We start from the raw sequence: 14982 nt of genomic DNA on the forward strand, positions 1-14982 counted from the left end.
TGGTTGTTGTGTGCATGCGAGTGCGCACAGCAGGTCCCAGTAGGGCTCCTCTCACCAGTATCCAGATTGATTGGGTCCGTGGAGGTAGAAACTAATTACATGTTCTGCTTTCCCTGAACTAGTTCTATCAATCAGCTTATAATGAGGGAGTATGGTGCGCCACACTCCTCCGCTGCAGAGGGAGCAATGCAGGGAAATGACTCAAGCTGGGGGAGAGGGTGTCAAGAGGAGATGTTCGTCAGCTACACCCAGGCGACAACTTCACTCCCCCTCCTCACAGCGGACACAAGGAGTCGCTCATCAGCACGTTGGGCCGATAGACGAGTGAGGAGAAGCGTCGGCGTATGGGACGCGGTTTATTTGATCTTAGTCAAAGCAGCTTCAGCCGTCACTGTCAGAGAAGGAGCGTCGACCTGAGTGAGTCCATCGAATGTTTGAAAGCTTCTACGCGATCACTTTCAGCGCGTGGCGATTTTGGCGCCCCCCTTGTGGACAAAGCGGCACCCCTCACGTAGCTGCTGTGTTTAAACAGTCAAACTGTAGCTGACTTTGAGACACCTCGCCGACAGCAGGCATTAAAAGTAGCGAAACGGAAAAAAAATCCATTTCGTCACGGATGTCTCGTTTGCTTTCACCGCTCATACAGAGGCACCAGAATTCATTTCAGCCTCCTTTACACACAGCAACAATATCACTCACGACAGCTTTAAGTTCAATTAGGGAAAAGGTTAGTCAACCAAACACTTTCTAACATGATAACCTGGACCTTTACAATGGCCATTAAATGGATCAATGTCCAACCCGGTTATGACATTAATCATGTTTGAACCAAACAAAAAAAAAAAAAAAAAAAAAAGTGCTACATCGCTAATTGCCCCCATTCATCAAAAGTATTGATTTAATTGTTTCACATATTTGCGAGTCTGGCTGGATTACTCATCTCTGAGAGCCGTCTTGTACGCAATTAGATTTCTGTAAACAAAAATAATGCTCCCTTTAAATTATATACAAAAGCCTATTATTCTCTGTGAGGCTTAATGAAGGTGGTATTGTATGGTAAATGGACTTCACCGGGTGTAGTGTTGTATGCAATTTAGCAACTGTGCTAATTCTTGCTAAAGACAATGATGCTTACTGCTGATATGTGGATCAACGTGACAGGCTCGTCTGTTATATAGATATGATCAAATCATAAAGTAAAAGGTTTTTGTTCCCGTGCGGCACAGATGAGTACATAACTCAAAGAGACGTCCACTTTAAATAAACACAATATGTCATACAGCTAATATCAACACAAGCTCCTTTTCTCTGAATGAGAGGGCTGTAGACTGTGGTCATGTAGGACTCTGAAGCAGCAAGTATGCTACTAATCCGCATGCTAATAGGGAGCTAGTTAAAGGCCGGGTTGCTCCAGAAATGCTTTTTAAGATTTTGGTTGGAACTGTCTTTAGGTCCTGACAAACATTAATAACTCAGGTGCTCTGAAAAAGGAACAAAGGAAATCCGTCATCTGTAACAGTTTCGACCAACGTCTACCAATCACACGTCTCCCTGCTCGCTCTCTACCTCATGCATGCACGAGCCCACACTCAGGGAATGAGCTGAGGTCTGCTTCTGGACCAATGGCACTTGTGCGTGTAAGTGAGGGGGGCGTGGCTTTAGAGGGAGCACAGAGGGGAAGATGGAGCGCTGAGGGAATGCTACTCGCTAAAATCACGTTGGTTTTCGAAAAATGACCAACCCTGCCTTTCATGGTGAATATTGTTTAATTCAAAGTGTCACCATGAATTCAATTAGTTACTTTTTATTACGACACACTGGACGGATTGGTAGTGAAAACTCCAAAAAAAAAAAAAAAAAAAAGTCTACCTCATGGTGGTGTGTTGGTTCGGCGGGAGGAGGCTGTAGCAGGGCTGCATGCCGGCGACCGCCACCGCCCCCTGTCCTGGTTGACAGGATACAAACACTGGCTGCTGGTAGGTCTGCTGTGGCATGGAAACCTGCTGCGTGGGACCAAAGGAGCAGGTCACAATAGAACCAAATGATAAAAAGAAACACAGAAGCACGAATAGAGAACTCTTTAAAGTTCAGAGAAGAAACACAAAATGTAATCTTTAAGCGTTTCATTCCTAACAAAGCAAACTGAGCTCAAGACTGATGATATGAATCGGCGATATCTGAATACCTGATAAGACTGCATTGGAGGGTACTGGACCATCATGCCTTGCATCTGGTTGCCCATATTGCTTTGCTGGTTGCCAGTGAGAGCGAGGTTGGCTGTTGGCTGCACGCCCACCACGGTTTGGTAGTTGGACGCTGGGTTTGGCATCACGGCTTGGTGCACTGAGGCGAAAAAAAAAAGAAAAAAAATGCACAAGGCTGTGACCGACTGAAAAGCGACTTCTGATAGGAACATGGTGCTAATATTAAAAACCCAGCGATTAATATTCATGAGGGCTTTGAGTGTCAGCCAATATTAAAAAAAAAAAAAAAAAAGCTCAAGATGTCATTGATTTGAAAGGGAAATGTTCTCGTCATTAGAAGGAGAACAATGGAGCGTGCAGCAGATTGAAAGATTTGGAGAGTCGGGGCTCCGCTCGCTGACTTGAGCTGTTACAGCTTAGCAGGTTTGAAGCTCTTGGAATTAAATGAGAAAGTCAATAAATTTGATTTCGCCTGCGGTGGCCTGAACCTGCAGTCTAAGTGGGCGAGCCTGCAAAAGAACCTTAAAAAAAAAAAAAAAAAACTTTATTCAATGAGCGGTAGAAACAAACACTTTTACAGTTCTCGTTTCAAACCACATTTAAAGCACCCGAAGGAGAGGAAAGGTGTTCCGTCCATTTTATGAAAGATCTCAAATGACAGCACTTAGTCCACGCCAGAGGGGAGGGCGGGGGGAGCGGGATCAGGTCCTTAAATGTCAAGGTGACAAAAAGAGACATTTGAAAAATACCGTCCCTCGTGACGCGCGCAGTAATGCCGGCGACAAAGAGGAGAGCGCGGCCTTTTTGTGAAGGTGTCTTTAGAGTCGGTCGCCCCGGGAGACGAACGTACACCTAGACAATGAAAGTGCTCCACGAGGAAACGGGAGAGCTGGACCGACTATTTTTATCCACCCTCGCCTCCCACCTTCACTTACAAGCCAAGCATGAAATGACCATGATATCAAACGCACCCATTTTATTCCATCCCAGCAGGCAGATTTCAGCTTTTAATCAGAAATGACTCTTAAAAGGCAGATGATGACCCCCCCGTCATACGAGCAGCGTCGACTTTCCTGGTTTTAGAGGATGACGCTTACGGGCCGTCGGTTGTGAGGAAAACGCCTGCAGGGACTTTGCTTTCGAGCGTTCTTTGGGATGACTCAGCGTCCGGCGTGGTGAGGAGTGAGGGGGCGGAAAAAGAGACCGGTTCACTGTGAGATTCGTAGAGGCCTCTCAGACAGCGTCCCGGCCCCGTATCCCGCCTCTCAGGCTCGTTTGCAGCTGACAACACGTGCGCCTCATCAGCACTGGAGTGTTTGTTTCATGTAAAGTTGGAAAACGCCTTTTTGCAATGACTTCACATATTTCGTCTTAGCTCGACGGCTATTAGGGGTTGCAACTGATAGCTCTAATTATCGACTTAACTGGCTAATTAATTTCTCGTTTAATCTTCGATATGTCACAAAACGATGAAAAATGGATTTTAAAATCCTCCGGGTGTCTTTTTTGTTTCATCAGAAAGAACGTCGGAGATATTTAATTCAGTGTTTTTTTACTAAAAATAATTGCATAAGCTCAAACCTGAGAAGAAAAAACGAGTGGACTCAGGGGTGTGCCGCGGCGTACGCAGCGGTGGAGGGCGAGATCCCTCGTCTCGTGCGCCTCACAGCTCTGTGACGGAGAGGTGACTGCCTGATGCAAGCGAGGTGAAACCCTCGGCGCCATCGCCGAAGTTCCACCTTTGACTTGTTTATTTGCTAGGAAATCTTCACCTTTACTTGGCGTCATGTGTTTTTTGTTTGTTTTCATTTCAAGCAAACGCAGCTGTTTTTTAAATTTTTTTTTTTAAAGATAAATAATGGCCGTCCTTTTGCCTTTGTAGGTCAGCTTCATTTGTCCGCCGTCTATTCCCTGGATCCCCCAGCAGGGTGGCTACAGCTGCAGCCTATAGGTGACAGAACAGCACCGAGATATGTGGGTTTACCACTGTGTATGTGTGTGTGTGTGTGTGTGTGTGTGTGTGTGTGTGTGTGTGTGTGTGTGTGTGTGTGTGTGTGTGTGTGTGTGTGTGTGTGTGTGTGTGTGTGTGTAGAATAATCCATGACTCCTAAAGTTGTGAAAAAACAAACCGAGGAAAGAAAAGGGAGAAATGTTTGTCCTTCAGCGGAGCCGTCGGGCTGCAGCCGGCGTGGCTCCCTCGTGTCGACGCACGCAAACATTCGCCATCAAACACCTTCCGAGGGCTGAACGTGGGACGTTTGCACAGTTTATTGGTTCAGTACTGAGGCTGAGCTGTTCTCTTGATGATGTGAAACCTCACTTGGAAGAGAAATGAAAAAAACACCATGTTCCTGTTTGTCTTTTTCAAAGCGCTGCCCGAAGAAGCTGCTTCAGTTTGTCGCGGATGTCTGGAGGGAACTCGGCGTTCATATCTGGGTATCTCCTGACTTAATTACTGAAAAACAGTCTGTTGGTTTTTGTTTTTTTCCCTGTCATCTCTTCATTCTGAGATTAAAAAGACGGCTTTCATACGCTAACAAGTTTATTTAGATTTCAAACACCTAAAGACTTAAGTAAGTGGTCGTACCTTGCTGCTGGGGCAGGTTTTGGCTCTGAGGGCAGTTGAAGGACAGCGGGTTGACTGGGGGCCTGTAGTGCTGCTGCTGCTGCTGCTGCTGGTTGGAGCAGTGAGGGTGATGGGCTGAAGAGCAGTAACACGTGGACATCTGGAAGAGAGGCGCAACGCAAGCTCAGCGACCGTGTGACGCACTGCAGGTCCCATTTTGAATATACTTCCCAGCAACAGGAGGAATAAAGCATTCGTCATGGAGCTGGTTTCCACTGCAGGACTGACTCACGGCTGAGACCTGCACACACATCTCCATGTTTTCAACTCGCAGAAACAGTTAGCATATTTTCTTTAATGTAGTTCCCACCTGTTGGACCGGCTGCTGGATGTACGTGTGCTGCTGGATGAGCTGTTGGTTCAGCGTTTGCCCGGGGAACGCAGCGGGACCTGGGGTTGAGCTGGGATATGCATGAGCATGGCCAGGGGGCTGGAGAGACACGTGCTGACCTTGAAGAACCCCCGGGTGTCCTCCTGATGGCCCTGCCATCATGTAGCTAGCGACCTGCTGCTGCTGCTGTGGAGGAGGAGGAGCACCCTGCAGCACCATACTGGAAGGGTGGTGGTGGTGGTGGTAGGCGGCAAAGTGGCGGGCGTCCGGAGCTGGAGCGCCACTGTCAGAAGGTGGCTGCTGCGCCAGAGTCATGTGACTGAACTGGGCGTTTAGGGCGTCAGGCTGAAGGGGAGAGAGCGAGCGTTCCATTTGTATGAAAGGTAAACGAAGCAGACATGATGCACAAGTTAAGGAGCGCAAGGGCAATGACTGATGCTGCATTTTAATCAATAAAATCTGCTCGATACAGTTCATCCACAGGGGAGCTGATTTCTAAGCTAAGTGCGAAATCAAAGACTTCATTGACTTTCACTTGGAGGGTTTTAAAGAAACGTAAGGGGAGGGGGTAAAACTGGACCCAGACCTGCAGAGAGCAGCAGAGCAGAAAGTGAACTATTCCTCTGCAGCATCACTGCACGCCAGTTCAGGTCATTCCTGACATGTTGTTGGAAAAGTAGTGTTTTTAGTCATGGATTATTCAGCGCTAACATCTGGTGATGAATTAAATATTAATGGAACTTTCCACAGGCATAATTAGTCACAGAGGCATGTATTTCACTGAAACCAGGTCAGAAATGAGGTTAAGTGAATGCATGATCTATATATGAGGGGGACGGCTCTGGCTGGATTTAGATCCACCTTTCAGTCAGGAGGAAAAATGGTCCATATTGAGGGAATAAAAAGGTCAGCTTGAATGTTTTTTTTAACGATGCTGTGCTCGTTAAGATATCGTTTCTGTGTGGCCAAACCTCCAATTTTAACTGAATGGATGCCACATTTTAAACTAACCAGAGAAAAGTGAAGCTCAACTTTTTTTAGGTGTGGATAAACCTTTAAATGTAGTGATCTTAAAGATTCTGAGCAAAATGGGGCGGAGAAAAGGATTTTAGTTTGACACTATCTGGACATCTTTCTCGGTGCTAATAAAAGAAAGTCTGCAATAAACTCTTAATGAGCCAGTTCGGACAGGAGAAGGAGCAGAGGGAGTGATCATCAAATCATTAAAATGCAAGACAGTAGTTTTGTACCACAGTGTACTGTTGGTTAGGACAGACGGGCAGGAACTGAGAAGGAGGAAGAGGAGGAGGAAGATGGTGATACGAGACCGTTGGGTTGTGGACGGGCTCAGAGGACAGCTGGAGAGGAGGACAGAACGGCTGAGGAGGGAAAGGAAGAAGAAAATGGACAGAAGGGAGAAAGGAGGTGAGACTGGAGGAACGGAAGGATGCTTGGAAAAAAGGTTGACGCCTCGGTTGACCATTTGTAAAACCCCCACCGTCCTGAGTTATTTCAGAATTACTCAGCTACTCTGAGTTTCAAGTCATGTACATTTCAGAAGGCCTTTTATTCGTAGCGGCTAAAGGATAATCGATTCGGGCAAAGTTTATCATAAACAGCTAACAAGCTATTAAGCTAACATTAGCTACATTGGTTAGTTGACTTTGACTGCATTTCTTTTTTTTCAATGTAAAAAAAATAAAAAATAAAAAGCATCTAAAACTCAGAGACAAGCTGAGGCCAAAGCTACATGCTAATGCTAACGTCGCCTACACTGTCATAAAGTACTTTCTGTGACCCGCCTACATACAAAGTGATAACTTGCACCTTTTCAAACATGGAAGTCAACAGTAATATCACATTTATTTGACAGTTGAAATATTTAGTAACAATGTTTTCGAAAGAGGTGGAAGAAAGAAGGACTCTCGACAACAGGCTACTTCTTTGTGCTAGTTAGCCTTGAAGCTAACGTTTTCAGCTCCCAATAGAAGTACAGTTTATTTAAAGGAGCAATAGGTAAATGACACCTAGTGCAGTCCAAATACAAACTACACTTGGGAGCTCTCTCACCCGCCTGCTTCTCACTAGATTTTATGCGTAGGCCGGTTGCCATGTTGTAGACACGAAGCTTCAGTGTGTAGCCTGTTGGTTTGCCATTTGTGTCGGAAAAATACCCCCCCCCCCCAAAAAAATAAAAAAAAATAAAAAAATCGACCTTATTGGGCAAGTCTTAAACCATTTCATTAAATGTCTACAATAAGCAGCAGAGAGACAGGTTGTCCAGTTTGTGTTATTGTTGCTCAACCTGGAAACACATGTCAACAACTGACGGTGGGAGGGGTTTATCAAATGGTCAGCTTCTTGAAGCTCCTCCCTTTTCCCTCCAATCAGCTCCCATTTTAAAACTACAGGTTAGTAAGGTTAGAAGGCGTTAACTTATTAAGTGGGGAAAAGGGTTTTTGTGGACAAATGAAAGCCACGCCCACTGACCTGGGAGTGGAGGTGATTGGTTTGCTGTTGCTGGGTGGGGGCAGGGATTGGCTGCTGTGGGGCTTTGCCCTGCTGTGGGTTCCTGCCAGCTGCAGAGGTGACAGCAGCCGGGTTATAAACAACAGCGCTGCCATCGGGGTGGATAAAAGGCTTTCCTGTTGAATTTGTAAAAGAATGAGAGAGACAAAAAAAAACAGAGTGATGTGGAGTCATACTAATAATTCAGAATTGAACAAAAGGAAGCACTCTAATACAGCTAAACATGGTCCATGAGAGGAGAGTCAGCAACAAATTAACAACCTTGGCAGCATTTGAAGTTCGGTTAGCAACCCAAAAGTGCAAAACTGTGAGTTCAGCCGTTGATGAATATTTACAGATTCTTCCCATCTGTTCGATGCATTTTGATCAACAGGCTTTGGTCTGACTACTAATTTCACGGACAAACCGAGTGCGGCCCTAATCCAGCCTGTAATTCTTTACCCAAGTCATGAATATTCATCAGGGGAAAAAAAAAAAAAAAAGGATAATTACAAGACGGGAAGATTTCTTCTGGGAGAGAATTGCTTTGATTTAATTTGGTTGGTTGAGATCGGGTCACCACCCTTTGCAAAGACAAATCTTGAGCCTTCTGATTCAGAAAATAATCGTTTCCAAATAGAAACTTGTCTTTCCTTTTTTTTTTAAAACTGTTTTTTTTACCCGTGTGTGGGTTGACCAGAACGCTGCCAGGTGGTATCCCTGAGGCTTCCAGCGGCAACACGTAATAGTTGGTTGCATCGGCGCCTGACGGTGGCTGGGAAGGGACGCTCTTGATCATCTCAGGGTGTCCGTGGCCTCGGGCGTCGCTCGTCGGGTGGATTAAAGGTGCGGTGGGTATGTTGGACCAGGACGAGCCTGAAGGTGGGAGGGGCAGCTGGGGACGGGAGAGTGAGCTGGACGAGGAGCCGACGCTGCTGCACGACTCGGAACCTGAGGACACAAACAAGGATGTTGTTGTTCACTTCCAACAAAGACGCTTCTGGCTGCGTTGCATTCTGGTTTTTTTTTTAAGGGAATTGTTGAGGACCTGGTGTCTCTGCCACATCTTTGATGAATAACTCCTCCTCGAATTAACAAATATCTGAACGGCAAAAAGATGGAATCTCAAAAACACCCTTGGTATTGGAAGACGAACTGGTGTGAAAGGTTTTAGTGAGCAGAGTGTAATCTTTTTAAATGTGTTTTTGACATTTTCAAGGCAGAGAAAAACATTTCACTTCAGATGATTAGGAGGGATTCAGGCCCCATCACAGCTACACTAAGCTCCTGGTTTTTTTTCCCCTCAGGTAGAAATGGCGTGCAGCCTCTAACAAGGAAAGGTTATTTGGGGGGGCTTAAGGAGAAGAGCGAATGCAGGAAGGCGGCACAGGCGAGATGTCTTCTCGACTTATACACAAAAAAACACAAAGTGAGGGCAGCCGGCCACCTTGAAAACATCTTCAAAAAAAAAAAAAAAAAAAAAAGGAGCAAGAAAACTGCTCAGGCGAGAACGCTGCGCCTGCTGCTTCTGTGAGAAAAGAACAAACAGGAGACAGACCAAACAGAAGTGGAAACAGTGGCAGAGAATGAAACGGAGAGCAGAGGCCGACCGAGGGTTTCTCGCCGAGATAAAGACGACAAACCCGAAGGAGAACAAATTTCACCTCCTCTCGGCCAGTCGAGCTGCAAAATGCAAATGTGGCAGAAGCACCTGCAGTGTGGGAGCAGATCTGACTTCATCTGCATGGTGCTTCCACTCAAATCTTACACAAGAACTTTATTTATTTATTTTTTACACTCCTGCTGTTGAGCTTTGATGGTTCACGGTGATTTGTTCGGACAGCTTTCCGGCTTCAGGACAGCACACTGACTTTGTGACCGCCACACGACCAGAAGAGGATTTGTTTTGATACGACTTGAGGTGTCTCGGATGCCTGAGGATTTTATTTGAAGCCGTGTATAAAAAAATGTCTATTTTTGTTCCCATTATAGCCGGTGTACCATCTAATTAGTGGATCTTTTCCACCTCATGTTGTGACAGTTTCGTCTACCTCGTGCGGCTGAATAAATTACCTGCTCAGATCCGAGGGAAAGAAACTCCTCTGTCTGCATCCACAGTTCACCTGTATAATTTGATCTGCCTCGTTTAGAGCCATCAGTCACAGAAAGAGCCGAATATGATTCAACTTAATGCAAGAACTCTTCATTAAACATGTTAAAATGTTGTTGTTGAAGTGTGCTATATAAATAAACTTGTCTTGCCTTAAATGAGTAAACATTATTATACAGAGGTGCACTCCGTCGTACCGGTTTTGGAGAGCCTTCCGGTGCTCTTGCTGCTGGCCGTGCTGTCCCCTCGGACCAGGCCGGGGGAGATGCCGCTGAAGCTGCTGGCCTTCGTCATGGCGGGCCGCGGGGCGAGTCGGTTGGAGCTGTCCGAGCTGTCGGTGCTGCTCCACGGCCGAGGCTCGCTGTGCCGAGGCAACGTTTCAGTCTCGGAGCTGCTCTGCCGGCTGGCGCCTGACCGACCGGCCCGTAACCTGAGCAGGAGGAGAGTCGTCACTTATCGTCATTAAAATCAGGTTTCTACAAAGTATCCGCAGAAGTCTCCTCTTCTTTGAAACAATCTTGTTTTTTTACTTGCATTAAAAAATTACAACTTTGTGATTCTCCAAAGCTCTTAAATGTACAAGTTGTCAGAAGGGGCTGCTAGCTGAGCTGCTGCTAAAGCCGTTAGCTAGGTTCTTTTAAAGGTAGTATGTCAAATTATCCACAGATCTGGTGATAAACGATGGTAAAAAATAAGAAATAAAATCACTTTTAAGTCAATCTGTCTCCTGTGCTTTGTCTGTCGTGTTTTGGGGCTGCGCACTGAGCTGGTCCTTCCAGATTTCCTGTTACTGGAACTTACTGGTTTTACTTAAATACCTCGACTGTGATGGTGACACGACAGGTGATTTAATGCCAGACAAGGAGTTAAACAGCAAATTTATAACATGTTGAAACATTGAAGAGGAATTCTCAATGTAGTGGTTTTTTTTTTTTAATATTTGGAGTAAGACAAACCCTGAAAATACAATTAATTAAAGTGCTCGTTAAATCTGGATGGATTAGTTCAGTAATTTAGCTTTAATGGTGTCATCAACGACTCCTCAGTGATCGCAACACTGACATTTTTCCCTGTGACTTTCTTTTTAATTCTTCAATTTTGCAAGCGCTGACGCAAAAAGAGCAACATTTTCCTCACATCATTATGTGGCCATAGAGTGGTTAATCAGGAGGAACACAAAAAAGCAGATGCCTGCATTAAAAAATATGGATGTATTTGCATATTTCACAGCCTTCAGATTACTCAAATGTTGACATGGTAATCGTGGCCTCGAGTCATCCTGTAAGAGCGAACTGTATGCTCACGCATTCTTCCGCACTTGATCAATAAAAGATGACATTTAACAAATTAAATAAAGAAGAAAAATGCTTTCATGCTTAATTGGCAGGCTTTGGTCCGACTAGGCCGTCCCACACGAGGACGCCTGGGCAGAAAATCCTATTTAACACGAGCTTTCCTGAGCAGCAGCAGGGGAAAAAAAAAAACAAACAAAAAAACCCCCAAATCCTCAGATCAGCACTCCCCGCTCCTGAGCGAGCCGATTAAGGCAGACGGCGATTCAAAGGGTTTCCTCTGCCTGCGGTTTTCTCGGCCCCTGAAAGAGCTGAATGATGTGTGACGGGGAGCAGAGGAGGAGAGGAGGAAGAAGGGGGAGGTTGGACCTACCTGAACATTTGCCGCCTCTGTTGGGTGCTCATGCATGCGTCTTCATCCTGAGCACTGAGGGGAGGGAGAGGTGTTACAGAACAGGCAGGCGCTAACAAATTGAGATATCCGACATTTTAAGACAGGAGCAGAGAGGACTCTAATTGCTGCTCTGAGAGGAAAACTATAAAAGAACATCATTTTATCTGACGAGGACAAAAAGAGGGTCAGACTTCAACCAATTTACAGACAATTCATCATGTCTACTGCTTTTTGGAACTGAATAATTAAACAATGAGGGGTGAAGCACAGTCGCTGGTCATGTGATGAATGTACATGTATGACTTACCTTCTGTCGAGGATGAAGCGATCTCCCTGTGGGGGGAAATTAAAGTTACAGTCAGTTGTGTTTCTTATCATTTTAATTCACCCAGTGCATTTAAATCCATTGCTTACCATTAAGATTCAATCATTAATGTGTTTAAGTTCTTAGTAAGACTTTGCTATACCCATGTGCATTTTAAGAAAAGGCTCCAAATGGGAGAAAAATTCATAAATCCAACAGTGGTAATTGGTAGCAAGAAAATCCACTGAATTTGCACATGAATAGGAACGACACAAAGATTTGTGCAACACGGCCCCCACTCCCCCCCTCCATGCCGCCCACACAAACAGCGCTCACATCATGTGCAAATATCCTTTCTCTGGCTCGCTGGTACTCCTCCTCCCTCTCCTCCATCGATTTGCTCCTCTTGTCAGCTTTCAAACGCATTCGAATCTGGCAAGGACACACCACGCACACTTCTTTAACAGCAATGTCAGGGACGCCAGATTGTCCCACTCTTACCAACATGTCAAGAATGAAAGTGACAGCTTGGTATAGAGAGAGAGAGAGCGAGAGAGCGAGAGAGAGAGAGAGAGAGAGAGCGAGAGAGAGAGAAAAAAAAAAACACCAACCGTGCTGTCATCACGATCAAAGCTGGAGTTGTCACGTTTGAGAATGTAGCGCTTCTGAAAGTCGTCCGCCCTGTCATCCTTGATGTGCTCGGAGAATTTCTGATCGGGTCTGTTGGTGGGGGAATTCACAGAAGCGTTTTTTTCTGTTTTCTGGCAGCTTAATTTCAGGCTGATGCTGACAGCAACATATGTTAAACGACTAGCAGGGTGGGAAAGCAACTTATCTGTATTCGACTGATTGCAGCACAAATTAACAATAAATGGTCGTGTGGTGTCAGGAGTTTGTTCGGTTCGCTTCCTCAACATGCACTGAAGTTGTCTGCTGCACGTTGTATATTTATTTTATGGTTTAGATGTGTAAATGTGAACAACAAAGCAGCTCGTAGTTCTCCTTTTGAAACCGGCCATCCATGGGGGGCTGTGAGCCGAGCTGCCACTAATTCAATTAGCACCGTTTTTAGGCTAGGTTAGCGTTTTCTGTGTTAATTATCCAAGATGTTTTCAATAAAATCTACAGAGTTCTACATCGAATTAAAAAACAAACAAACAACGAACCTCATTTTGAAAGTGAAAATTTAAAAAAGAAAAAGGAAAAAGCTTTCTCTGTAGCTCTCCTTAATGGACAGGATGTCAAAGAGAGGCTGCAAGCTGAGCTGCTGCAAATTACATCAGATTAGTTGTGAAGTAATAAATCAAAATAATCTCAGATCTGATCAATAAAAATACTGACTAAAGCTATTTAATAACAACAACAAGGTGCCTTTTCATTATTTTAGGGGGCTGCGCACTGAGCTGCCACCTTTTGAAAAGTTTTTTCTTGTATGTCCCATTACTAAATGTGTGTGTATGTTTGCTGTGAGGTGTGAATGACTTTATTGATTTTGCTGAATGTTTTCGTTGTGCATGAGAAGATAAAGAGAGAAGGTCTGGAGCTCACATTCTAGTGTTGGTGGTTTTGTTGATCACCACTGACTTTCCACTGGGGTCCACATTGTGGTCCATGCCGAAGTAGGCAGCCACTCGGTGTAACAGCATCCTGTGGTAGGACGTCATGGGTGGGAACTTTCGCTCTTGGCTTCTAGAAAGGGAGACGCAGACGTGCTGTTAACAAAAACATCTCCAAAAAGGCACAAAAAGCAGAATTTGTTGACCAACAGCAACTCTGAGCTGCTTCTTTCGAGTACATGATGTGTTACATCCAAACAGAAGCTCTAACAGCTGGCACTCTTAATTGTGCGACATCAATCACAGCCCATGTGAAGGATGTGCACATCAACATACAAGCTAAACACCGTCAGCTCAAAGACAATATTTGCTGAAAGCCGTAACTTGATGGAAGCATTCAGCACAGTTTACCAATTAAAATTTTTTTCCTCCTTTGAATTCGGGATACACATATGCTCAAACAGGTGCTCCGCTGTTTGTTTGAGGATCTACAGTGAAATGAAGAAGCGGCATTATCATTTTCAGATGAATATTTCTTACTCATTATTGCTGATGAAGTCCAAGATGTCTTGTTCCAACTTCAGCAGCATGATTCGATCCCTGAAAAGGAAAGCAGGGAGAAACACCCTCGATCAGTCATCATATTCAGAAGACGTGTGGCGTGGCGGTATTTAGTTTGGACACTAATCCTAAAAGCTAGTTGGTCAACACTAACCGCTAACACATTATCCTGCAGGGAACCAGTAGTAGTGATACTATTAATGCAAAGGGAAAGCTGAATGCATGTTTGACAAACAGGAGCAGTGCTCATCTCCTCGTCTTTGTTTGGATCAGGGAGAACAATCCGAAACCGCTTAAACGTTCGGTGCAGCTGGTGACCAGCGTTGTTTCGACAACCTTCTGAGATTTCGTCTGAGAAGAGAGCTGTGTGTGTTTTTATTGAGAACATGGGAGACCTTTAACATCCTCATCAGGTCTGATGTTGACGCAGTTAATGTATCGGATAGAGAGACTGATGGCGCCGATTCATCGAGACAGATCGGGCAGTCTCTCGGACGAGATGGAACAAAAAGTATGACTCTGTTCAAAAGATTTAATTTGAAAAACCGCACGGCTGTAGCTGCTTCCTGTTTGCACGTGAAGCCAGCGACACGTTCACAGGATTGGTTTTTAACTAATTTTCATTTATTGATGGATTTTGTCGCATTTTCAAAAGATACTTTTGTGCAGCCTAGCACATCAACAGCAAGGACAACGCTATTGATGATTAAAATGAAGATCACAATCAGTATTAGTGATGGTACACATCGGATCAGAACTGAAAATAAGCAAGTCCGATGGTATGGTAGCACAAGAGGAACAAGCTGAGGCAACTGGTCGCCAGTCAAACAGAGCTTGCTAACGAGCTAGCAATGCCGCCGTAAATGCTACAATCAGTTCACACAGTTAGCTGACAGGATGGATGCATTTGTACCGCTGATTATTTACATTTTTGGGTTTTTATTTCTGCCTCTATTGGAGAGACAGGACAGTGAATAGAGTCTGAAACCAAGTGGGATCCAAACCGGAGAACCCTAACCTCCAAAGACCAAGTGCTGGGACATTTGACCACAAATCTATGCTACGATTAATTGAACATTTGAACCCGATTAAGACT

The 14982-nt window shown here is 44.9% G+C and overlaps 1 protein-coding gene across 7 annotated transcripts in view; it reads right to left on the reverse strand.

Annotated features, from left to right (window-relative positions):
- Window positions 1-14982, reverse strand: part of LOC306818316 (R3H domain-containing protein 1-like) — a 42561-nt gene that overhangs the window by 6961 nt on the left and 20618 nt on the right. For 6 of the 7 annotated variants that reach the window (XM_079335836.1, XM_079335834.1, XM_079335837.1 and 3 more), the window contains 14 exons: window positions 13866-13925; window positions 13318-13458; window positions 12381-12489; window positions 12106-12201; window positions 11773-11798; window positions 11445-11498; window positions 9977-10209; window positions 8351-8620; window positions 7652-7806; window positions 6412-6540; window positions 5141-5506; window positions 4792-4930; window positions 2186-2343; window positions 1870-2003 (listed from right to left, as the gene is read on the reverse strand). In XM_079335836.1, the coding sequence (XP_079191962.1) occupies window positions 1870-2003; window positions 2186-2343; window positions 4792-4930; window positions 5141-5506; window positions 6412-6540; window positions 7652-7806; window positions 8351-8620; window positions 9977-10209; window positions 11445-11498; window positions 11773-11798; window positions 12106-12201; window positions 12381-12489; window positions 13318-13458; window positions 13866-13925 (2070 nt within the window). The remainder of the gene's footprint in view (window positions 1-1869; window positions 2004-2185; window positions 2344-4791; window positions 4931-5140; window positions 5507-6411; window positions 6541-7651; window positions 7807-8350; window positions 8621-9976; window positions 10210-11444; window positions 11499-11772; window positions 11799-12105; window positions 12202-12380; window positions 12490-13317; window positions 13459-13865; window positions 13926-14982) is intronic. The other variant, XM_079335838.1, reaches the window with a different exon arrangement.

This window comes from Symphodus melops (genome assembly GCF_947650265.1).
Source record: "Symphodus melops genome assembly, chromosome: 23".
Classification (NCBI taxonomy): Eukaryota; Metazoa; Chordata; class Actinopteri; order Labriformes; family Labridae; genus Symphodus; species Symphodus melops.